The sequence below is a fragment of the Stegostoma tigrinum genome, chromosome 12 (genome assembly GCF_030684315.1).
Source record: "Stegostoma tigrinum isolate sSteTig4 chromosome 12, sSteTig4.hap1, whole genome shotgun sequence".
NCBI classification, from domain to species: domain Eukaryota; kingdom Metazoa; phylum Chordata; class Chondrichthyes; order Orectolobiformes; family Stegostomatidae; genus Stegostoma; species Stegostoma tigrinum.
The window spans coordinates 78,462,518-78,488,764 of NC_081365.1; the positions used below are offsets into that span (position 1 = coordinate 78,462,518).

The window sequence follows — 26,247 nt, forward strand, 5'->3', positions numbered from 1 at the left end:
TGGTCTATACAGGTGCTCATTGTCTATGCAGCCTCCCTCTCATATGAATTCATCTAGATCTATTATAAGTCAGATGACAATATACGAAGTAACTTGCCTCACTTTGTGTTCTATGATAATTGGACACAAAATACCAGCCATAGTTCTGGCTGGTTTTCACTAACTTGGCTGCTTAAGGCAGTGGTTCAGTAGCTGTTGAAGACACACTGATTAGGCCCACAGATAACCGACTATTGAAGCCAAAGGAAGTATGATGCTCACAATGCCAAATTTCAAGCCATACTCGAAGGCGACAAAAGATTAAAAAAAGAAAACAAAACCTCGGTAGCACAATATCATCAAATTCAATCTGATATCGAAAAGGCAGAAACTAAAAATTGAAAGAACTCACCCACGACAACTGTGAAGGAACGCAACTGATTTACACAGTCAGCTGAGGTTAGCACGAAGTCCTCATTTAGAATGGCACCTGCACAGAATGTTTTGTTGTCATAATTTAAGAGCACCTAGGGCAGAAACATACGAACTATCTTATCCCAGAAATTCTGCAAGCTCAAATTTGTGAAGACTGAGTTTCTTGTCGGGATTGTGGTCTGGATTGTTAGCCAGCAATAAGATAACCTAGCCATCCACCTTATATATTATTGGATAGGCTGTCTGATGTGGAATATCATTGCCTAAGGAATTCCACGGAATGGGGAGCAGGTGATGATGGCCTGTGCAATTTGTCTAAAATTCTGTTTCAGTTCCTGTATGAAGCAGCTCATGGTCAGTGGAGCAAGTGCCATTTGAAGCTTTGGTTAACATTGCTGCAGTTACTATACTGTTATGCTCAAGGTGGCAAGGGGACAGTGTCTTCACATCAACACCCCAAATATTCCTTGATCTGTGATGAGACAGAACAGGATGATAAGAGAGTTGCACCAGCCAGACTGCACTGAAGTAAGAAAGTTACTTTCCCATCAGAGCTTGCAATCTCTATCTTGCCTTTGAATACGGAATTGAACAGTGTGGCAGGTTTTGCTCCAGTGAGAGAGGATTTGTGGAACTTTCTGGTTTGACTCAGTCTCAGAATTTTCAGGATACATGTAGATAAATGTTTTGAACTGTTTGTAAGCCTTGCATGACATGTAGGAAACTGCCGAGAGCAGATTGCACAGGAAGCCAGCAGAGTTTGTCTCGACAGCATGCAGAGTGTCAGTGTGTTTGAACAGACCTCTACTTGAGCCCTAATTCCACAAAGTACTGTTCGATAGTTTACACTGCTAAAGGATGTTTGTGTTTTCACAGTGTCATGGAGGTTTGAGTTATAAGGAAAGGCTGAATAGGCTGGGGCTTTTTTCACTGGAGTGTAGGACGTTGAAATGTGATCAGAGAGGTTTATAAAATCATGAGGTGTATAGATAGTGTTACTGGTAGTTTGGGGGAATTTCAAGATGAGAGGGCATACTTTTCAGGTGAGAGTAGAGAGTTTTAAAAAAGGTGTGAGGGACAAATATTTTACACAGGAGGTGGTTTGAATGTTGAATAAGCTGTCTGTGAAGTGGTGGATGTAGGGCACAGTTAAAACTTTTAAAAGGCTCTTAGATATGTACGTGAATAGGAAAAGTTTGGAGGGATATGGACCAGGAGCAGGCAGGTGGGTTTAGTTTGGGAACATGGTTGGCATGGACTGGTTGGACCATAGGGTCTGTTTCCATGCTCTGTGAATATCTAGAGCGCAGATATAGGCTGTTTGGACTCTAGTACCTCTGCCAATCAGAAACTAACATGTAACCATTCTAATGCCATTTTCTAGCACTAGGCCATAGCCTTGTAAGCCTTTGCATCCCAATTGATAGCCCGAGGGGAATGGAGAACTAGAGGTGTGGCCCAGTCAAGCACTTTGAGTTATAAATCTCCTGCTTCGGGGAAGTTGGCTCCAGTGGGACAGCACATTTACCAAGATCACTATTTTACTAATTATCAACTTTGTCATTCGGGGAATGGAGAATAAATAGGGGCTGGAGTAGACCATTTGGGCCTTCAGCTCTGCTCTGCCATTCAGTAAAATTGTATTAGCTGCCTTGAGACTGAATTCCTCTTGCATAAGGCCCTCCACTAATTAGCTTGTCAAGTTGAAAATGGCCCATTACTTCCTAACATTATGAACAGTAGTTCGGGTTAACCAATCTATCAATGTTAATATACCATCCATGTTCTAAGCTTTTATGTAGCACTTTATTGAAGGCCATTTGGAAGTCTAATGCACAATATTTACTGGTTTCCCTTTATGCATCCTGCTGATTACATACTCATATGACTCTAATAAATTTGTCAAACACTTTTCCCCTTCAGCCAGTCATGTAAACATTACCTAATAGCATTATGATTTTCTAGACCCTCATTTTTTCTAACTGGCTTATTCCTGTCCCCTTCCTTTCTTAAATAGAAATGTTACATTTGCAGTTTCCAATTTGCTGGGACCATTCTAGAATCTGAGGAATTTAGGAAGATAACATTCTCCCTGTGCCCGCATGGGTTTCCTCCGGGCACTTTAGTTTACTCCCACAGGCCAAAGATGTGCAGGTTAGGGTAGATTGGCCATGCTACATTGTCCATAGTGTCTCGGGGTGTGCAGGCCGTGTGAATTAACCATGTAAAATGCAGAGTGATAGGGTAAGGGTTATCGGCCTGATTGGGGTGCTCTTTGGAGGGTTGGTGTGGACTTGATGGACCAAATAGCCAACTTCCACGCTGTAGGGTTCAATGGGTCTATAACCAGTGTTTTCACTATCTCTGCAGCCACTTTTTTTTGAAGATTTGAGGATGCAGGCCATCAGAACTTGGGAACTTGTAAGCCTTTAATCCCTTTAGGTTTCCTAGTATCCCTTCGGTAATGAGTTTTAAATTCCTACCTTTTGCTTCTTGATTTTCTTAGATTTTGTTTTACTATTCTTGGGTGCTTTTTGTGTTTTCTCTTGTGAAGGCAGTTACAAAATCCAAGTTTAATTACCTATTCTGAATTTCCTTATTTTTCATGACTAATTCCCTAGTCTCATTTGCTAAAGACCGGATGTTTATTTTAATCATGTCCGGTCGTATATCTGCAGAAGCTTTTACTGTCCGCTTTTATATTTATTGTTAACATCTGATTTCTTCCTTTTTCTTTCGTTGGGTTTCTAAAATTTCTAGACTAGCATTAATCTTTACGGCATTCTTTTGATTTAATGCCACCCTGACTTCCTTAGTTAACTGTCGATGTTGAATCCTTTTGATAGAACTCTCCTCAGTTGAATATATCTTTATTGAGTGTTAATAACTATCTCCATTAAATTGCTTACTAACTGTCTTAATCTTTTAACCTATTTTTGAAGTCTACTATAGCCAGTTCTACCTTCGTACCCTTGAAGGTGTATTTAGCTAAGTTTCATATTTCCAAGCAGTAGAGAAAGAGCTGCTCAAGAAATAGCCCCAAATTGGTAAGTAGCAGCAGTAGGAGCTTCTTTGAAACTGTGATGATAAGTTGGAAAATATGCATGGAATTGAAAATGACTTGATTCTATTGATTTTTCAACTTCGTAGTATGGGCTTCTGTCACTAAAGGAAGGCCTTTGGGAAAGTATGCCACAAACAGTTGGGGCAAGGGGAAGATTGGGATGTATGCACTGCACCCAGTGCAAGAAGACCAGGGAGTACCATGAGATAAAACATAGCTTCAAGAACAGAACATTGCCCTGCCACAAAGAGGATAAAAGTGTAAAGCAGTTAGAACACAGCTTGTACTGACAGTATCATAGGGCCTTATTGTGCCTTATGTCCTCACCTGCCAAGGGTATTCGCCCCTCCTACTCTGAACGTCATCAATCACCCTGAGGTTCAAATCTGTATCTTCAGTTGATGAAGTGACCGTTACTTTTCCACATGGATATGGTACTGTTAAACACAAAAGAGTTAATGCTTGGGTTAGAATTGTGGCAATGGCTCTGATGTGCCGTCAGAAGCAGCTTGACTTTGTTAAGGGGTTTGATCCTTCCCTGTTTCCCTTCTTTACAACATTCAATTTCCCCCATCTCGCTTGCAACCTCCAGTCTCTTGCCACTTCCTTTGCAGCCTGTATCTCCAAATCTCCCATCTGACTTGTTGTCTTTCTGCAACCACTCCTCCCCTAATCTCCATTGAAATCTCCTATTTCCCACTGCCTGTGCAATTCCGCCCACTGCCCCCCCGCCCCCCGTAGCAGGAAAGGTGCTGTCGACCCTAGCGAATTGGCCGTTGGCTCCCAGACTTCAATCCCCCACCCCGACCCCCACCACAGCTACCAATGGACTAATCAGCAGGCTCCAAAGGGGCAAACAATCTGCAATCGGAGAACCATGGTCACCCTTTGTGAGTGAATTTTCCCAGGTATTTTGGGGAGCTCTGGGAGCCACAGGGATAGCCAAGGGGAATGAAACAGGCTGGACTGCTTTACAGAGAGCTGGCTTAGCCTTGGTGGGCTGAATGGTCTCCTTCTGCGCTGTTATGACTGAATTACAATAGAACCCCTACAGTGTGGAAACTGGCCCTTCAGCCCAACAAGCCCACACTGACCTTTGGAGCATCCCACCTAGACCTATCCCCATATAACCCTCCTGACCTACACATCCCTGAACACTGCGGGCAATTTAGCATGGCCAATCCACCTGCACATTTTTGGATTGTGGGAGGAAACCTCTTGTACCCAGAGAAAACCCACACAGACACTTGGGAGAATATGCAAACTCCACGCACGTCGGCTGAGGGTGGAATTGAACCCGGGTCCCTGGCGCTGTGAGACAATAGTGCTAATCACTGAGCCACCATGCCGCCTTAAGGATCTGTCTCCTACACAGAGCATGGGGGGGGTGCGTGAGGGTGCAATATGGGATCTTTAAAGTGTGGTCTTTCTTATTTTCATATAAGGTTTATAAATATATTGAGGATGAGAAAAAGATAGATTGAGTGTAGGTCAACCCTAGGTATTGTATGCATATAATAGGAACAGAGAGTCAGGGGCCTGGGCACCTGCTGCTTCTGCATGAGCTGGATTTCCTGCAGTTTAGATGGCTATGGAATTTGCTGATGGTTTTAAGTGGGATGGAAATTTTGACGTAGGTTATCACAGCACCTTTGCATAATTTGATGGTCGCATTTTATCTTAATGGAAGCTTTCAGAGAGAGAAGCAAAGTTAGAATTTAGATTGGACAACATGAAATGGAGCAGGATTGGAGTTTTTCAGCTGATCTTGCATTGGCATATAAAAAAATTGCATTGCAACTGTATCTTGTAGCTTCTGAATTTGTTGCATTTCAGCTGCGATAAGGTGCTTCAGGGCATTTTATATCAGAGCTGTGAGAAGTTCCTTTAGAAGGGAGGAGAGCAGACAGAGGATGTAATTGTACAAGGTTCTGAGGGACGTAGGACAGATAGGGAGAAACGTTTCCCCTTAATGGAGGGATCAGAACCAGGGCACACAGCTTTTATGTCAGGATTGGGAGGTTTTGGAGGGGATTCGAGGAAAGGTGTTCTTTCACCTGGAGGGTAGTGACTATCTGGAACACATTGCCTAAAATGGTGGGAGAGGCAGAAGCCTGAAGAAGTATTTAGATGAACACTTGAAACACCGTATCATACAAGGCTGTGGGCTAAGTGCTGGAAAATGAGATTACTACAGCCAAGGTGCTTGATGACCAGCTCAGGCACAATGGGCCAAAGCTTATGACTGTCTACATCCTGCAGCAGGACTTAGAGCTTGTAGTATGGAAACAAACTCTTTGGTGAAAGCTTTCAATGCTATCCAGTTTTCACAATTAAACTATTCCCATTTTCCTGAGTTTGGTCCGTGTTTGTCTGAACCTGTCCCATCCATGTCCCTGTCTAAATGTTCTGTAAAGGTCAAAAGTGTACTTGCTTCCACCACTAGCTCTGGCACTCTGTTCCAGACACTCACCATCATCTGTGTGAAAAGATTGTACCTCTGGACCCTTTTGTATTTCTCCCCTCTTGCCTTAAACCTATGCTCTCTCGTTTTAGACTATGAGGATAAGCTGTTGATTATCAGCCTTACTTGTGCCTCTAATGAGGTCAGTCTCCTATGCTCCAAGGTAAAACAAAGTCCCAGGCTCTCCAACCTCTCCTTATAACTGTGCTGCATTGTTGTGTGATTGTTGTTATTACAGTGAGCCTGTGATAGGTAGCAGGTTATCTCGTTACTGCCATGAAGTGGAGCAAAACCCCATCTCCACTCTCCTCGTTCTGCAAGTGCAGACCATGTGCCTAAGGTGATTTATGGAATGGAATGGAATGCAAGACATTACTGATCTCGAATATGTACCTTCAGGCATACAGGTCTTTTCATCATCTCCAAGTTTATATCCTTGGGCACAGTGACAGACGTAAATGCCATCATATGGTTTACAGAAGTGGTTGCAGGTTTGTCCATGTGATGAACAGTCAATGGGGCCTGAAATTCAAAGAGTTATTCAGATACATTCATCTGCAATGCATTTGATTTGATTTCTGGATTGAAATCTATGAATAATTATTTGAAGTACGGAGATCAATATTTCAATTGTAGGAAACCCTTAAACGTGCCCTCAGATTCTTCAATGATATGTCACTGCCCCAAATTAAGGTCTGCCTTGTGATACCCAGGTACAGGAAGCTCTAAGTTACAACCCTCTTAAAAAGAACCATCCTTATAAAAGTGAACCAGTGCCACAGCACCAAGTAAAGCAAAGAGTCGACAATCAAATGTAATAATCAGTAGGAAATGTGTGTCATCTCTTTAGTTATTGGTCTGTTTGTGCTGCTTTATCAAGTTTTTGGTCGCTTCTAGATGAATTCAACTTCTAGGTTGAGGGGAGGCGATGGCCAAGTGGTATTATTGCTGGACTTTAATCTAGAGACCCAGGTAATGTTCTGAGAATCCAGGCTTAAATCCCATCACGGCAGATGGTGAAATTTGAATTCAGTAAAAAGCTGGGATGAAGAGTCTAATGGTGACCATGAAACCTGTCAATTGTCAGGGGGAAAAACACCCATCTGGCTCAGTAATGTACTTTAGGGAAGGAGAACTGCCATCCTTACCTGGTCTGGCCTACATTTGACTCCAGACCCACAGCAATATGGTCGACTGTTAACTACCCTCTGGGCAATTAAGGATGGGCAATAAATGCTAGCCCAGCCAGTGACACCCTCATCCTGTGAATAAATTTAAAGAAAGCTATTCACTCCATTGTTTTAAAAACAAAGGTGGCACAGTGCTGTCTGACAGCTCCAAGGGCTTGGGTTCGATTCCAGCCCCATGTGACTGTCTGTGCTGAGTTTGCACATTCTCTCTGCGTAGGTGTGGGTTTCGTCTGGGTGCTCCACTTGCCTCCCACATTCCAAAGCTGTGCAGGTTAGGTGAATGGCCGTGCTAAATTGCCCCTTAGTGTGCAGGGATGTGCAGGTTAAGTGGGTTAACCATGGTAAATGCAGGATTATAGGAGCGGGGAGGGATGGGTCAGAGTGGGCCGTTCTTCAAAGGGTTAGTGCTGAACTGATACGTTGAATGGCCTCTTTCTGCATTGTAATAATTCTTTGATTCTAAATTCTGTGTTAATGCGCTGAGAGTTTTAGTAGCCAGCAATTAAATTGAACACTCGCATTGGCTGGACTGTTCTGTTGCAGACTGAGTACACTTTGCAGGTCCCATTTTAATGCTGGCTCCACCCAAGATACTTTTTAAAAATACCTCCTCATTGTTGCTAGCAAGATAATCATTTTGAGACGTTGGCGGTTGGACCATTTTTGGAACACTGGGAAGGTGTTTGTGATAAAACTGTGTGCTTTACTAGATCACGGTAGAGGGCCGTTTAGGGTTAACCATGTAAATAATTGGGTTGGAATTAAACAATGTAAGGATGACAGATTTTTGAGGTTGTATGAAAATCTTTTAGCTTAATGGTGTGACCTGTGGACCAGCTGGAGGGTTTTCTTGGCCCAAAAAGGGTCCACAGTCCACAAATTAAGAACCACTTAGGGTGGTGCAGTAGCTTAGAAGTTAACACTGCTGCCTCACAGCACCAGGCACCAGTTCTAGACTTGGGCAACCGTCTGTGTGGAATTTGCACATTGTCCTTTCTGTGTGAGTTTCCTCCCACAGTCCAAAGTTGTGCAGTTTGAATGAATTAGCCTTGCTAAATTGCCCATTGTGTCCAGGAATGTGCAAGCCAGGTGGGTTAGCCATGGGAAATGGAGGGTTACAGGGATAAGGTAAGGAGTGGGTCCAGGTGGGATGCTGTCCCGAGGGTCAATGTGGACTTGATGCGCCAAATGGCCTGTTTTGACACGATAGGGATTCTGTCATACTCTATGATTCTCATTGATCTGGAGGGGAGATAAAGAGAAATTTGTCTTTGGTTGTTCAGATCTACATGATATTCGACCTGAAAAGGTGCTGGAAGCTGATTCCATTGATAATTTTCAAACATATCAGGATGTTTGGTTGAGAATGAGGAACTTATGGCAGGGTCTCCCAAAATGAAGATCAGGACTCCAAATGGGGTCAGCAGCTGATGGAGGAAGGATGCAGGTTCTAAAGTGGGATTACACTTCATGCCATTGGTACCAATCCGATCCATATGATGCTCGAGATTCCAATTTCTTTCCATCACACATCTGACCAGGAAGCTCACCCCATTGTTACCAATCAGTTTTTACAATGAATGCCCATCATTCTTACCATCAATACCCTTCCCATCATCACTATCGATGCACAACAGTGTTTGTTGCTCCCTGTGACTATGAGTACACTCTTGTCATGTTTCTTATAATCCCAGAATTTCATCCCATTTGCTTTAGGTTACCCAATCTTTTCTCATGTTTCGACCACTGCTGTAAGAAGTTAGTCATTGTCTCATGTATTTAAGACCTTCTTTATCTCCACACTTGGACATTAGATAGTCAAATCTAGCAAGGTTTATAATATTAGAGGTACTTTACCAAGTTCACAATTGAGACCGTGATAACCAATTTCACAGAGACACTCATACTGTGTGGCACTGTTCTTGCACCATCCTCCATTCATGCATGGCTTTGAAGCACAGTTGTCATTTTCTGCTAAGATAGTTATTTTGAAATTGATTGAGGAAATTGCAATTCAAAATAGCAACACAAGAACTTGCAATGTGAAATGGAATCAGACTTTTGCACAAATACAGTTTTCTTTCTCGGTATTTTGGTATGCAAATTCCCCTCCAGGCTCCATACCAGACTGACTTGGAAATATATCATTGTTCCTTCTCTACTGTCTGGTCAATATCCTGGAACTCACTCCGCAATGGCATTGTGAGTAGCCAGCCACCCACCCACAAACTTCCGCATTTCAAGAAAGGAGCTCACACACTCCTTTTCAAGGTTAATTGGGAATGGGCATTAAATGCTGGCCTCAGCAGTGATGCCACATCCCGTGAAAGAAAAAGTTAAAAACTATGATACTTGAAATAATAAGTAGCCCATGAAAACTGAACCCACAACCTACAAGACTAGTTGCAAGATTGTTTCTGCTGATCCACAACACAATTGCCTTATCAAACACCATGATCCAAATTTTGCTGTTCATGATTTCCACTTTCCTGAATTTGTTTATGCGTGTACCCTAATCTCCCATTGTGGCACAAATGTTTGGTCGCCCATGTTTTAAAAGGCAAAACCATCAAAAAAAAAACCAACAAGATGGAACCTGACTGCTAGACACAGTGATATCTGATGGTGTGGGAATGCATTGTCGCTCTGGATCTTTTTGAAACCTGTCCCGTCAGACAGAGATAGGTCTAGTAATATGAGAACATGCTTCCAGTGTTGCTTCTTTTATACCTGGGAGATAGCCCTCCTGGACACGGGGACATCTGGTTGCGTGTGCCAACACCGCAGCCCTGTGTACTTTATAACATGATGTTGAGGTGCCGGTTTTGGACTGAAGTGGACAGGGTCAGAAGTCACATGATGCCTGGTTATATTCCAACAGGTTTATTTGAAATTGCAAGATTTCAGACCACTGCACCGAGTTCCAGAAGGAATAAACCTGCTGGACTATAACCTGGTGTTGTGTGGCTTCTGCCCTTGCTTTATAACAGGATGATTGTCCTCCAGACTTAGATTGGCTTAAACTGAAGGCAACATTCAGTGTTGGGGGCTTTGCATCCATGTTTGACAGCATCTACAATGCACTGGAGTCTTTTGGATTCTTGATCCGGGTCATCCTTGGATGTGGGTAGGTTTCACACTGGTGCCCTAAGCGTCAGTGAGACAACATGGCACTTTGGGAATTCGTGTACTGGAGCTGTGAGAAGAGGAACAGCCAATGGTAGCTCAGAAAGTGGACTGGGAAACACATAGGGAAAGTGCATGTCAAATTATCAGCTGCCATGTGTTCAAAAGGAAGTGGACTGACAAGTGCCATAAGCAGTTTGGATGTACAGCCTCCACCCCACAAAGATCTGGGGGCCCACTGATCTCTGAGATTCCAATGACTCTTTGAAAGCCCCCTTTAGATGAACCACCCTTAACAGTTCGTACAAACGTCTGTCACCCCATGCCAGTAATTACAGACTGATTTCCTTTACCAATCTCACACCTCCTGCCTTCGTAACCTGTCCTGCAAGTGCAGTTGTACTCATCAATGCCATTGTGGCATGTCCCACCATTAAGGCAAGGTTTTGATGCACACGCATCTTTAAGATCTGAAACAAGAAGTAGAGAGCATTTAGAAGAAATTCTTCATGAAGAATTTGCTAGTGTCATCAAATTAATGAATGATCAAAAATTGCAGCCCATACCATCCCAATAAATAAAACATGGCAACTGGCCATTCAGTCCAACCAATCCCTGTCAACATTCAGTTCCATGAGAGGAAAGAGGTTTAATGATATTTACCCATCTCCCTCATTCAACCATCCTTGCTAAGAAAGCCTTTACATTTAAAAATAAACCAACCTGTTCAGGTCCAGTGTAGGTGGGACTTGAACCTAGGCCTAGTGACTCAGAGGTTGGGACACTCCCCTATGCCATATAAGTTCTAGTCTAGTCTTTAATGTTGACTGTTCTGGCTCAGTTGTTAACCCTGGATGATCACAGTCTCTCAGTTTTCTGTGTAATGACATTTCTGCCAGCTGTTCTAAATCTTTTGCGTCTAATCTTCTGTGGGGCCCCCATTCTTGACTCCCCAGCCATTATCCACAATCTGCCACTATTTACCCTGTCCCAGCCTTTCATAATTTTAGGCTAACTTATAACTTACTCATAAGAGGTCTTCTAGTGAAGAAAGACCAGGGTAAAGGGAGATTCCTTTTAACCTCTGTCGGAAATTCAGTAATGCATGTCAACAGGATTTCTGACACACCCAGGATAAAGTTATGAAATGAAACAGGTATATAACATTCCTGCTGCCCTTTTATCAAATCTTTCTTTGCAAATACTGAAAGGGTAAGGCATGTTGACTTGTCAGGAATGCATGCTGGGAAATATCTGGGAGCCACGGTGATTGGTGGTATTATTGCTGAACTGTTAATCTAGAGACCTGGGTATGTTCTGGGGACCAGCATTCGAATCCTGCCATGGCAGATAGTGGAATTTCAATTCAATAAATATCTGGAATTAAGAGTCCAATGACCATGAAACAATTATCAGGGAAAACTCCTCTGATTCAATTATGTCCTGTAGGGAAGGAAACTGCCATCCTTACCTGGTCTGGCCTACATGTGACTGCAGACCCACAGCAATGTAGTTGACTCTGAACTGCCCTCTGGGCAGTTAGGGATGGGCAGTAAATGCTGGCCTAGACAGTGACGCCCTCATTCCATGGAGGAATTTTTTAAAAAGGCTTGACATTTCTGGGGTGGAATTTTTCTAATTGTCAGTACAATCAGCAACAGAGATTCTGAGAGAGTATTTCTGCAATAGCAGCTCTGGAACCAAACTTAAACACAGCCTTGTCTAATTTTCCTGATTCTCTCATCTAATGCTGCTGGGCCATCCCACTGTGCACATGTTTCCGACAGCTAATGAGCCATGCATGCAGTAGGGGTCCTGCTCACCTCTGGGAAAATAGGAGCTATGTGGTAAAATAGGACCCATTTCTGCTGGGTGTGAACCACCAGTGCTGAAATATTACCCCTGGTCAAAATATGTGGAGATAGGAACACATCAGGGAGTTGGCCTGATACTTTAGATTCTGCCAATTTTTCCAAATTTTTCATGACGACAAAATGCTGGGGAAATTAAAATCTCCCTGCAGATTCTTGAATGTGCTTACCCACTATCTCTCCATTCCATCTCTTAAATAATTGTCAAATGATGCCTCTCATATACCTGACCGAAGGATTTTAATCCTGAGCACTGAGCGCATATGCAGCTGTGTCATCTGGAATGTAAAAAGTGCACAGATCTTCTTTTGTGACAGGGAACTGGCAGATTCATCGCCAAAATATTTACCCACAACATGACATAAGAACTATTCTTCCTAATAAACAATTGGGCTAAGTGAGTAACAAGATTTTAGTTGGCCAGAGAACTTGGTGGTAGTAGGAGTTCAGGCTAGGACTGTCAATAGCCAGAGAAATAGCAGCACTCTTGGTGAGCGTAAAGTATGATGGCTGGCCCATAATCTGTCCAAGGAAATCACACTTGGAGAAAGTGTAAGGTCCAATGAACCTGTAAAGTAGAGGGACGTAGTGCAGTTGGCCCCTTGTTACAAAATCAGGGACATCTGGATTGTACTGAGTGCCTTAGTTGCCTCTAAGTTGCCAAGACGTAGGGGAACATTGAACAGGTAGCAAAACCGCTGGAGAGTGGGAGAACGCAACCTAAGCTCATCATCCATGTTTGAATTTGTAGCAGAGGTAGAGGTACATCTGAGGATTTGTAGAGCAGTATTTTGCAAACTGAGGGTTGGGACCCCAAATAGGGCCATGAGCCAAAATGGTGTAGTCTCGAGCTCAGTGCCCTGTCCTCCTCCTCGTGTCATGCTGAATGACTCCCAAAATAGTCTGTTCACATTCCACAGGAGAGAAGCGTTGATTGATTTATAAAGTGGGCAACTAGTAGATAAAAATTAGAGGACAATCAGGAAATAGCAATCACAACATTGTTGCCAAAAGAATAAAAATAGGCAATTGAGAGTTAAAAGATAAGGATGCTGAACAGAAAAGGATAGTAAGGCAATGGGATTAGTTTGCGATTGATACAGGGCTGCAGGGAAGGAGTGGGGTATTGGAGTTAGTCTGAGATTGATACTGGGATAAGTTTGGTACTGATACACGAATATGGGGACAGAGTATAATTGAAATTCCTAATGTAAATGCAGCAATACAAACCAGGGAACTATGAAAAAGGACAGTGGGATCAGTTTGGGATTCATGCAAGGTTATGGTGAGGGGGTGGGGCAGTGCAATTAGCTTGGGGATTGATACAAGCTATGGGGTGATAGTGGGGCAGGGGGATAAGTTTGGTATTGATACAGAGCTATGCTTAATAGTGGGGCAGTGGGATAGGCCAGGCATTGATATAGGGCTTTGGTTAATAGTGGGGCAGTGGGATTAGTTTGGGATTGATACAGAGCTATAGGTAATAGTGGGGCAGTGGAATTAGTTTGGGATTGATACAGAGCTATAACTAATAGTGGGGCAGTGGAATTAGTTTGGTATTGATCAGAGCTATAGGTAATAGTGGGGCAGTGGAATTAGTTTGGGATTGATATCGGGCTTTGGTTAATAGTGGGGCAGTGGAATTAGTTTGGTATTGATCAGAGCTCTAGTTAATAGTGGGGCAGTGTGATAAGTTAGGTATTGATATCGGGCTTTGGTTAATAGTGGGGCAGTGGAATTAGTTTGGTATTGATCAGAGCTCTAGTTAATAGTGGGGCAGTGTGATAAGTTAGGTATTGATATCGGGCTTTGGTTAATAGTGGGGCAGTGGAATTAGTTTGGGATTGATGCAACACGATGGAGAAAGAGTGGAGTAGTGAGATTAGTTTGGAATTGTTGTAAGTCTGTGGGTAGAAAGTGGAGCGATGGAGGTTTGCTTTGGAATTATCCATCAGAGAATCAGAATCAACATGATGTGCCATTAACCTCTTTCTGTGCTTCATATTCCTGAAATTCTTGAGTTGCTCAAACTGTAGGCAGTTGGATTAACCCAATCACCATTTGCCTTTCAGAGATAATTAAGAGATTGGGAATAGTTATATAACAATTTGCTGTTGTTTAAGAAAAAATCAAAAGTGAGAACTCTGCTATAAAAGCACATACTTTGTTCCTAATATGAATGTTGCCTATACACACTTCAAAAATTAAAATGGCACAATTACTTCCTAACATTTTAACATTTGAAATAACTGTTGACAATATGTTCAAGGTTATTGTTTAAAGTTAAGTTAATTAAGGTTCGGGTTGGGATTCATAGGTGTGATTGAGGCAGCACTTCCCAAACAATTTCCATTGTGATCACATTTTATGGCTTGAAAGTTGCTGTGACCCAGAGCTGAGTGAGTAGAGCTGGGGAGCAGTGTGGCGAGGTGTGAGACCAGAGTGTAGAGATAGAGACGTTGAAATTTTACAGCACAAGAAATGCACATCAGCCCATCTTGTCCATGCCGATCGTCAAACATTTTCCTATTCTAATCCCATTTTTCACCAGGTGTGACCTGGTGTGGAGGAGGAAAGGAGTGGCAATCGCAAGGGGTTTTTGGAGAGGTAGTGTTGGGGGGTGGAGAGGGAGCTCTTCAGACTGCTCAGTTTCTAACTAAAATGCACCCAGCTTTCCACTGGATTTTTGGAATAGGAATCAGGCCTCACAGATTAGTCAGTTAGACGATGGTCAGTATAAGATAAACACAGGAATTTTAAGGGGTCTTATTTGGAAGTCTACAACAGCCATTGTCTGAGATCTTGGTTAAGTTTGCAACTGCACTGGAGGTCACAATGCAGAATATGAAGTGCTTGACCAAAGATTGGAGTTGAGATCAGGTATTGTTGTGGAGTTTGGGGTGTCATGGTTAGTGTCAGAAACTGCCAAGACTAACTCTGCATTTGATAGCACTGTCCTTTTGCATAGTTCCCTGGTTTGTGTTGCTGCATTTACATTAGGAATTTCAGTTATAGTCAGTGTGAACAGAGTCTGCAGCCTTGGCACTGAAGTAAACAAGTCACTGTCACTGAATGGGAGTTTCCTTGGAGCTGTAACTTCATCAGGGTGTGTCAGAAATCCTGACGACTTAAGCAGTTCCTACGCTGTAATTTGAACCTGTGTCCCCGAAGCAATAGCCTGTGTTACAGTTCAGTAGTAATACCAATATACTGCCATATGCCTCCACCATTCCTTCAGGCAGGGCATTTCAGATTTTAACAATGTATTCAATGCACTCTCCTAATTTCAACTCTGCTACACTTGTCAACAGGTGGCACGGTGGCTCAGTGGTTAGCCCTGCTGCCTCACAGCGCCAGGGACCCAGGTTCGATTCCACCTTTGGGCAACTGCCTGTGTGGAGTTTGTGCATTCTCCATGGATTTTCTTTCTGTCGCACTCCAGAGATATACAGGGTAGGTGGATTAGCCACGGGAAATGTGGGGCTACAGCAATAGGGTGGGATGCTCTTTGGAGTGTAAATGTGGACTCATTGGGATAAACCGCCTGCTTCCACATTGTAGCAATTCTATCACGATCCAAAATCTGTGTCCTCTCAATCGCAAACCTCCTGCCAGTCGAACGAGGTGCTCTATGGATGTATACTATCAAGGTCCCTTAAATTTTCAACGGCTCGGTCAAACCTCTTTTTAACCTTCTCTGTTTTATGGAGGTCATCACCCCTTCTCATTTCAACTCATCACTCCCCAAAGCCAAAGCCTTTTCATTTCCTGGTTCCATTCTGGTAAAACTCCTCCGCACCCTGTCCGAGTCCTTGCCATCCCTTAGAGTAATCTATACCTTCAGTTGAAATCTTGCTAAGTACCGAAACGACTCACCAGCATAAGTTCTCATGAATTCCCACTAGAGAAAGAAAGCAGAATGTTACAATGTGTATAGAAACACTGTCTTGGTGACTTGTTTTGCCACAAGCATCAACATTTGTATGTTCCAGATTTCCTTATATGGACCAGACAAGGTTGACAGTATATTTATCAACAATGTAAAACTATTGTGGATGCTGGAAATCTGTGATCAAAACAGAAACTGCTGGAAATATTCAGCAGGCCAGGCAGCATCTGTGGAGAGAGAAACACAGTTAACAGTTTGATGACCTGTCACCTGAGGTTCTGAACGTGAGTCATTTCACTGAAATGTTCACTCTGCTGGACCAACAAAATCTCTGTTGTCACTCAGTGGTTCCAGTCTTGCCTCAGAAGCAGGAGATTGTGGGGTTCACTTCTGTGTCTAGAAACTTGGCCATTAATTGTAAGCTGAGACTCCCAATGTGATACCAAGGGAGTCCTGCACTGTCAGAGGTGCAGTGTTCTTGATGCAATTTTTACCCAAGGCTCTGTCTGCCCTCCCTCTCAAGTAGGTAAAGATAGACTTCATAATCATGAATCAATGAAGAGTGGGGCGAGGTCTTCTCCCTGGTATATGCCTCAACTGACCTCGCAACCAGCTTCACTAAGCGCCATTAAGTGCTCACGTCTCTCCTTGCTGTTTGCAGGAGCTCGTTGCATTCTCTTTAAAAGTAGTGAATTGGATGTGAAGCACTTTGAACATCCTGTACATGTGGACAATGTATTCATATACAAGCTTGCCCTTTGCCTTTTTTTTGCAATGTGGTCCATGTTCACATTGCCTTCCTGCATGCAGTTCTCTCTCTCTCTCTCTCTGTGATCTCTGGTCCATGTTCACACTTCCTTCCTGCATGCAGTTCTCTCTCTCTCTCTCTGTGATCTCTGGTCCATGTTCACATTGCCTTCCTGCATGCAGTTCTCTCTCTCTCTCTCTCTCTCTCTCTCTCTCTCTCTCTGTGATCTCTGGTCCATGTTCACACATCCTTCCTGCATGCAGTTCTCTCTCTCTCTCTCTCTGTGATCTCTGGTTCATGTTCACACTTCCTTCCTGCATGCAGTTCTCTCTCTCTCTCTCTGTCTCTGTGATCTCTGGTCCATGTTCACATTTCCTTCCTGCATGCAGTTCTCTCTCTCTCTCTCTCTCTCTCTCTCTCTCTCTCTCTCTCTCTCTCTCTCTCTCTCTCTCTGTGATCTCTGGTCCATGTTCACACATCCTTCCTGCATGCAGTTCTCTCTCTCTCTCTCTGTGATCTCTGGTCCATGTTCACATTTCCTTCCTGCATGCAGTTCTCTCTCTCTCTCTCTCTCTCTCTCTCTCTCTCTCTGTGATCTCTGGTCCATGTTCACATTGCCTTCCTGCATGCAGTTCTCTCTCTCTCTTTCTGTGATCTCTGGTCCATGTTCACATTGCCTTCCTGCATGCAGTTCTCTCTCTCTCTCTCTCTCCTCTCTCTCTCTCTCTCTCTCTCTCTCTCTCTGTGATCTCTGGTCCATGTTCACACATCCTTCCTGCATGCAGTTCTCTCTCTCTCTCTCTGTGATCTCTGGTTCATGTTCACACTTCCTTCCTGCATGCAGTTCTTTCTCTCTCTCTCTGTCTCTGTGATCTCTGGTCCATGTTCACATTTCCTTCCTGCATGCAGTTCTTTCTCTCTGTGACCTCTGGTTCATGTTCACACCACCTGCCTGCATCTCCCTTGCTGTGCTCTCTGGTTCATCTTTATCCTTCCTGCCTCTGACATGTCTACCAAGAAGACTGCAGATTGTTAGGAGGTTTACTCGTGTTGCCCTCTGGATAGAGTCACTGTCAAAAGGCCCATCCTCTTCCTGGGTGGCTGCACCAGGAGGCCATCTCATTGGGCCAGTCAAATCTGGACTCAGACTGCAATGAGGGTCAGTGTCACTGGTCCCTACAAAAAGTGATGGCGAGCAGTGTAGGTTCGAAGACCCTCATCACACTTTGAGGAGAAGGCTCTCGAGCTGACGAAGAGCAGCACCATTTCTGTCACCACTGGGAGATGCCGATGGGCTGCAGCCCAGTGCACTGCTCTTCCCAGGTGCCCACGAAGGCAAACATATGCCTCTGCAGAAGCTAATCTTCATGACAAATTATTTCTCTTCTCCACTGTAAGCAGTAGCGCCACCCAGCACTCCACACAGCTAAAGAGGTTGCAGCCTCACTTCCTCTGTGAACACTGAGGAGGCACTGGCAAAGCACTCCCTGTTCCTGCAATTTCCATCAGCTCAGGGACTTCCATCTTGGTGGGCACCCTTGGAGTGGTAAGGGGGTGCAATCTGGAGGGCATATAGGTAGGTAGGATATGGAAGGAATGCCCAATTCTTTGGTCCCAGAGGACTGCTGGAGACCAGGACCTGTACTTGGAATCATACAGTCATACAGCATGGAAACAGGCCCTTCAGCCCACCATATCTATTGCCAACCAATAAATACCAAACTACACTAATCCCACATACTTGCACTTGGTCCATAGCCTATTATTCTGATGAAATTCTGATGAAAAGATGTCTACACTGTTCATTATTGGTCCAAATTTTCGACAACAAAATTCATTCAAGTTTAACGTGAAAATGCAGCAACTTCATGCAGCTCTGGGAAGGTTGATTGCTACTTGTCATTAGTGCAAAGTTAATGATGAAACGATGCAAATCGCACAGCGATATGGACTCACGGGATGTGTGCGTTGCTGGGAAGATAAGCTTTAATTGCGCGTCCATAATTCCCTTCAGTACCTATCTAGGGCCATTTCAGAGAGCAGTTAAGAGTCAACCACATTACTATGGTTCTGGAGTTACGTGTAGGCTAGATTTGGTCATAAGTGACATAATCAATCTGCAGGGACAGTCAAGGGAGAATCAGGCTGGTAGTCCACAGGTCCTTGGTACACTATAATGGAAGATGGGGCAGTCTCCCTATGGTCTCACAAAATAATGAAGATGTGTTCTGGGGAAGAGTCAATGGACCTAAAACATTAACTGTGTTTTTTCCTTCACAGATGCTGCCTGACCTGCTGAGCTTTTCCAGCAACTTCTGTTTTTGTTCCCGATTTACAGCATCCACTGTTCTTTCAGTTTTTAATGAAGATTTATTGTGAGTGGGTACCACATTATATTAAAGCTACGTGTGCAATAGAGAGAGTGCAAAGGAGATTTATATGAATTGTTCCAGGAATGAGAAACTTCAGCGATGAGAATACTTTGAAGAAGTCGGGTCAGTTTTTCCTGGCAAGAAACAGGGTCAGAGGGGATCTGTTAGAGGTGTTTAAAATAGGGAGAAGCTGTTTCAGTGTGTAAAAGTATCAAGAAGAGAGAGCATAGACTTAGGCTGATCTGCAAACAAAGCAAGGGTGACATGAGAAAGAAACCTTTTTTACACAGTGAGTGATTCAGGTATGGGAATACCCTGCCTGGAAATGAGGTGGAGGCAGGTTCAATTGGGGCTTTCAAGAGGGCGTTGGATGGTTTCCTTGCATACTGGATATTGGGAAAAGGTGGGAGGTTGGCACCAGGTAATAGACCCAGGCTCAGAATTAGAGCAGGCAAAGGTGTCATGGACTGATTGGCCTCTTTCTGCACCATAATAATCCTGTGATGATTGCAATAAGTACCACTCCATTTGGCCAGGTGTAATTTCTTAGCCTTTGGGGAGCTGGTATGGATCCAGCTGCTCCCTCCATAAGCTAGAGGCCTTGGTTGCCTCCATAGAAGGTGTGACACCCATCTTGGACACCCAAATCCAGTACGACATTTCATGGCTACTGGTTATGCATTTGGAGCTATCCTCCATCAGCGTCGCCTTGGGGGTGCTCTGCATTAATGGCTATTGTGGGGTTGGCGGCAGGTGGGTGGGACAGGGATGGGGTCACCTTGACCTTACTCCAGATGACCTTTGGCCTCAAGGTGAAATAGTGGTGCCAAGAGGAGGCCAAAGTGAGCAGGAGTGACAGTCAGGGACTCTGGGAGTTTCCTCTCAGGACATGCCAGATCCAGCCTGTCCCAGCTCCTCACCGCTTTTGGTGACTCCCATTGCCTCCAGGAGTTGAAAGTGCCCTTGAGGAGAGTGAGCTTTCATTTGTGTGGGAGATCCTAAACAGGCCAAGACCCCCCAGGCCCAACCCCTCCCAAAGGATGGCCAACTTCCAAGTCACCAGGATGTTCTGAATTGGCAAGGTCCCTCCACCTCAGCTGCAGGATTCAAGTCTACAGGGAGATAGGAGTGCGAAGAGAGAAAAAAGGAAAAGGTTTGTCACTTCAGTTTAATGAATAGTAATTCACTTGCAGTGATTCAACATCTGTTGTGGACTTTATTATTATTATGAGGACTGGAGAAGGTTCTGTAAAGTGAAAGGTGAAAATAAAAGTGAAATAGAATCTTCCGCTAGCAGGATTGGGCTGTGTTTCAATCAGCAGATCTTAGTCCCTGTCTCATAAGCAGAGAAGTGAGTGACTTGATGTCATGTCATCTATGAGGGAGCCACACACTGCTATAAATTGGGGATTGGAGTCAAGGTGCTACAGTTGAATCTTGGGGACACTAATGATTAGGGAGGAGCCAGGCCTGGGTTGTCAGTTGGTGGTCCCCACAGCCACACCTAATGGGATTGATGGTGGAATCTGCCATGTATCTGCTGGCCCCAGGAGAGAAAGTTCTGTGCCATGCTTAGGCTTCTCAAAGAGATGCTATTATTATTTGGGGTCATTAGGTGGGCAACGGGCAGCTCATTTGTCAACCTACCATCAGTATGGTGTCAAAAGGGGGAATGGATCACACTTTGTAGCCTACGGTAATATGATAATAGAAGCATTGTCAATAACAATGCTCTGGCATTGCAAGACTATGTTGAGGTCCCATTGTATTTTACAGCATGGCAGGGGTAATAAATGTATGAAGCAGCATACACACACACATACACAGAGTCGTATAGGCACGCATGGAGAGTCATTCACATGCACTTACAGACTCACACAGACACACACACAAGCACACACAGACGCACATAGATGCACAAAGACCTATGTGCGTAAATGCAGACGCAAAGGTATATACACAGAGACACACACACACAAAGATATTCACAAATACAATAGACACCAACTCATGTACACATAATGCAAACACACAGATATTTACACACACAGACTCATACGTTTTCAGAGAAATGTGCACATGTATAAACAGTATACAGGTTCACAAATACACAGCAACACCAACTCACATATTCACACTCGGACTCATATATACCGATACAGACTCACACATACATTAAACATATGGTTTTATAAATACACACAGACTCACATATTCACACACAATGCTCATATTCACACAAGAAGCCTCATATAAACTCACATATACATGCACACTGTCACATGTGCAGCTACACACACATTAACATCTCCACACATACTGAGTCACATATACAGATTGACAAATGTACAAAAGAGGCAAATACACAGACAGTCTCACACATACACACTCAGATACACACATTGCAAGCACAAACTGACATTCACCTACAAATATACATACTTAAATATACATGATCATCTTCATGGAGGTTGAAGCATACAATCAAGCTGTTCCTGTCTTTTAGGCAGTATTTGTAAGTAGAGAGGAGATAATCTTCTTGTGGGTAATTCTCAGGAAATGATCGTCAGAAATGGAAGTGAAAATTATATGGTTTGTACAACGGGCTCCACCACCTGTCCCCAAGCCCACGATGATGTTCATATACTCCAGGAATGACATCCTTTGGGCCCTTCACACTGAGATGGGGAACTTCAACCACAAAGAGTGACAAGAGAAATCGAGGCTCTGTTCAGCAAAGAATGGGTTAAGAGGAGACCTCATGTTTATGATTAAAATGGGAGTGTCGACGACAATGAACCAGAGTCAACAGAGTCTACAGTAGCTTGAAACTAACGAGATTGAGTCAAAAAAGAAAGGAGCATTTAAAGGGCATGAAATAATTGGCTAGAATTCTCAGAGAGACAATTATCACGATGGGCAGAATGGTCTTCTGCGCTGCAACATTTATTAATTCATTGTGAGCACAATAATGATCGGATTTTGAACTTGCCTGGCGAGATTTTGCAAACAGCTGAAATTATCTAATGGGATGCACAAACTAAATTAATGAGGAACCCAATTCAAGTCAGATAGGTTCAAAACCAGTATGTCAAGGATAAGTTCAAGTTATTGTATATAGATTTAAGTGTGGTATCTAATGTCAATTTAAATTGTAAATTTAAATATGGGTTTAAGTTTTAATTACAGGAAGATTTAAGAAGCGATCCTAAAAGTAATCAATAAGTAAAATTGCCTGGCATTCCAGTGCTACTTGGTTGAGGGGCCTAGATGTACCTCAGGGAGACAATGTCCACTGCTGTTCTGTCTCACTGAGCATTGACTGTCGGCTGGGGATTGTGGTATGACTCACCGCTCTTTCCATATCTTCAAACACTTCCCTGGCCTCCTCAAAGTTGCAGATTTCCTCAAAGCACTCTTTCTCCAGGTTGCCGGGCCTCAGCTCTTCCAGCAGGAAGTTGGCCCGTTTCTGCCTGCCCAATAACAGGGCTCGGGCGGTGTGGCTGGGGAGGAAGACTGAGAGGAGGCTTTGAGTTATTACTGAAAATCAGTATCAGGAACAACAAATTAACAAACTGAAAAGCAGCTGTGCTGTAACTAGGCTGTGCGCTCCCTGCAGAACTAACCTTTTTGATAGGCTTCGGTGGGAAACAGTGACCAAAGGACAAGCCCCAGAATCCAAGCCATTGTGAATAAAATGCCTGTGTAAACCCAGTGGCCTCAGTCTCTCTCCTAAAGCTGGATTATGTGCAACAAGGCTTAAAGTCCAATCTCTGGTTTTACTGGAACTTGTTTGTTTGTGTGGTCCGTCATTTTGTCCAGTTGATACGTGTAGGGATCACAATCACCTCTTTAGTTTGTGCAATTCTTGGAAAAAGAATAGTACGGTAGGGGGAATTTGTCTCTTTGGAGAAATTCTCCTCCCCAAGACCCACAAATTGTTTAGAATTCCAACTGTACGTACCTGGTGGCTCAGAGCTGACTTCTAAGCCGAACAAATTTGAAGAAAATCTTGCCAAAATGTGATTTCAGAATTTCTTTTTATCATTTCTGGGATATGCCTGTCACAAGCTAGGCCCAAGCATTTATTGACCCTCCCTAATTCACGAGAATTGTTATGGCAGAGGAGGCCATTTGGCCCATCAAGCCTGCACTAGCTCATTAAATGAACAATGTTGCCAAGTGCCAGTCTCCTGCCTTGCATATTATTTTTATCCAAATAATTATCCAATGCCCCTCTTGAATATCTCAATCGAACCTGCCTCCGCCACGTTTTCAGGCAGTGCATTCTAGATCCGAACTACTCACTGCTTTTCCTCACCGTTCCATCATCAGTAAATCACTTTAAATCTATGCTTTCTCAAATCTTGTTCATTTTACAAGCAGAAACAGCTTAACTACTCTGTTCAGTCCCCGCTCATGATTTTGAAAATCTCTCAGCCTTTCTCTCTCCAAGGAGAACAGCTTCAACTTCTTCAATCTATCCTCATTGCTGGCATTTTGCACCCCTAAAATCATTCATGTAAACCGTTTCTGCACTGTCTCCAATGTATTCACAACATGCCTATAACGGGACATCTAGAACAGTACACAATACTCCAGCTGAAGTCTAACAAGTGTCTTGTACAAGTTCAACATCACCTCCCTGCTCTTGTTCCTTTATGCCTGTGGCGGATTAGGGTTCCTGAGCCAGAACTCACCCAATCCAATTGCTTTGCCTTCTTCTTTTCTTGCTTTTCTTCTTTCCTTTTCTTTTTGTTAAACTGTTTTTCTCTGGAGGGAGTTCAGCTGTGGGTGCAGCATCGGCAACAGCAGCCAGGGGCTCAGACAGGGGCTTAAATGGTCAGCCACGAGAAGGTTTGTGTGCTTGGGCAGAACTCTGGCGGTAGCGGCATCGTGTAAGTGGCTGGGGGCCCGGAGAGATGCCAGAGCAGGACTTAGGCAGCCTGCGGCAGGGTGGCTGGTGAGCCCAAATGACATTTGGCAACGAGGTGGCAGCATGGAGGTGCAGGGATTGGGAGATCGAGCCCCAGTGCGGGGAGAGAGAGCTCAAGACCAGTGTGCGAGAGAGATTGAACCGAGTGCAGAGGGAGAGAGACAAAGCCCAACATGGAGGGAGAGATCGAGGCCAACACAGGAAAGAGATCGACCCAATGCAGGAGAGAGAGATCAAGCCCAGTGCAGGGGAGTAGAGTTTAAGTCCAGTTTGGGGGGGGAGGGAATTTGAGGCCAGTGGGGGTGAGAGATTGAACCCAGTGCAGGAGACAGATCAAGCCTAATGTGGGGAGAGAGATCAAGCCTAGTGCAGGGGAGAGAGATTGAGCTCAATGTAGGGAAAAATCGAGCTCACATTAGGGGAGAGCAGGGCAGAGATTGAGCCCAGTATGGGCAAGAAATCAAGCCTAGTGCAGGGGAGAGAGATTGAGCCCGATGTGGGAAAAATTGAGCCCATTTTAGGGCAGAGATTGAGCCCAGTGCAGGAGTGAGATGAAGCCCAGTTTGAAGGGAGAGACACTGAGCCCAGAGCAAGGATAGAGATGGAGCCCAGTGTGGGAGAGAGACCAAACCCAGAGCAGGGAGAGAGATCGAGCCCAGTATGGGAGAGAGATAGCCCAGTGCAGGGTGAGAGAGACTGAACCCAGAGCAGGGAGAGAGATCGAGCCCAAGATAGGATGAGATTGAACCCAGTGTGGGGAAAGCCCAGCGTTGAGCGACTGCAGGCCCATGGCTAAAGAAGTACTGTAATTTGGAGCTTTTAACTTTAATTCTTACTTACTAAGACAGAAACGATAATGTTGAACTTTTAACTTATTTCTTTTTTTTTGGCTTTTTATCCAAGATTTTATACCTAGGTATCTTATACCTAAGATGTTGCCATAAATGGCGATATTGTAAACTTTTCACTGTACTCCTGTATCCCTGTACTTGAGTACATGTGACAATAAAACCTAGTTCTAATTCTACTAATGCCAAGGATAATTGTATGCTTTATTAACTGCTCTCCAGCTGTCTTCTGCCACATTCAGTGATCTGTGTATGTGTGCACCCAGGTCCATCTGCTCCTGCACCCCCTATAGAATTGTATCCCCCCATTTTATATTGACTTTCTGAACAAAATGTATCACCTCACATTCGCTGTATAGAGCCCCATCTGCCAGCTAGCCGCACACTCCACCAACTTGTCAATGTCCTTAGACGGTTCTACACCGTCCTCTTCACAGTTTACAAAGCTTCCAAGTTTCATATTATCATTTCAATATTGAAATTGTTCCCTGTATAACAAGTTCCAAATTATTAATCTATATCAGGGAAAGAAAAGATATCAATACTGACCCCCGGGGAATGCCACTGCAAACCTTCCTCCAGCCTGAAAAATATCCATTGAACGTTACTCTCAGTCTTCTGCCACTCAGACAGTTTTGTATCCACTGACCCTTTTATACCATGGCCCATAAACTTTCCTCACATGTCTGTTGTGTGGCACTGCATCAAACACCTTCTGAATGTCCATGTACACCACGTCAACAGTGTTCCCCTCACCAAGTCTTTCTGCCACCTCTTCAAAAATCTCAAAAAGTTAATTAAGCATGATTTGCTCTTCAAAAATCTCCCAATCAACTCACCTTTTTCCATGCAATGACTAAATCAATTGCATGTAATTGTTTCTGGAAGCTTCCTTACCAGTGAAGTTAAACTGACCGGTTTGTTATTGTTGGGATTCTCCCTATAACCCTTTGTTGAACAAGGCTGTAATGTTTGCAATTTTCCAATCTCTCACATTTCTCCCAAGTTCAGGGAAGACTGAAAGATTCTGGCCAGTGCTCCTGCAGTTCCTCCTTTCACTTCTTTCAAAATCCTTGGATGCACCTCGCCTGTCCCAGGGCCTTGTTAAACCTAAGCACCAGCAGGATTATCAACATTTCTTACTTATCAGTTTGGAGCTATTCTAGTGACGGTTTCCTCCTCTGAAACCAGGGTCTGGGCTTTAGTAGAGATAGGAACAAAATCTTTATTTAACATCTCAACTATGTCACCATGTGTAAATCCCAATTTTGTTCTCTAATTAAGCTTACTCTTCCTTTAACCGCTCCTTTACTATTTATATTCCC

General features: G+C 43.8%; 1 protein-coding gene across 5 annotated transcripts in view; it reads right to left on the reverse strand.

The window, feature by feature from the left end:
* The window catches only part of LOC125456846 (coagulation factor X-like), a 35,311-nt gene extending 12,432 nt beyond the window's left edge, over positions 1-22,879 (reverse strand). For 3 of the 5 annotated variants that reach the window (XM_059650476.1, XM_059650475.1, XM_048540297.2), the window contains exons 1-8: positions 22,765-22,879; positions 22,491-22,654; positions 16,006-16,030; positions 10,612-10,728; positions 8,990-9,106; positions 6,336-6,464; positions 3,806-3,915; positions 392-506 (exon numbers count right to left, since the gene is read on the reverse strand). In XM_059650476.1, the coding sequence (XP_059506459.1) occupies positions 392-506; positions 3,806-3,915; positions 6,336-6,464; positions 8,990-9,106; positions 10,612-10,728; positions 16,006-16,030; positions 22,491-22,654; positions 22,765-22,825 (838 nt within the window). In that variant the 5' untranslated portion in view covers positions 22,826-22,879. The remainder of the gene's footprint in view (positions 1-391; positions 507-3,805; positions 3,916-6,335; positions 6,465-8,989; positions 9,107-10,611; positions 10,729-16,005; positions 16,031-22,490; positions 22,655-22,764) is intronic. The other 2 variants (XR_009446578.1, XM_048540298.2) reach the window with 2 other exon arrangements.
* Between the last annotated feature and the right edge of the window lie 3,368 nt (positions 22,880-26,247).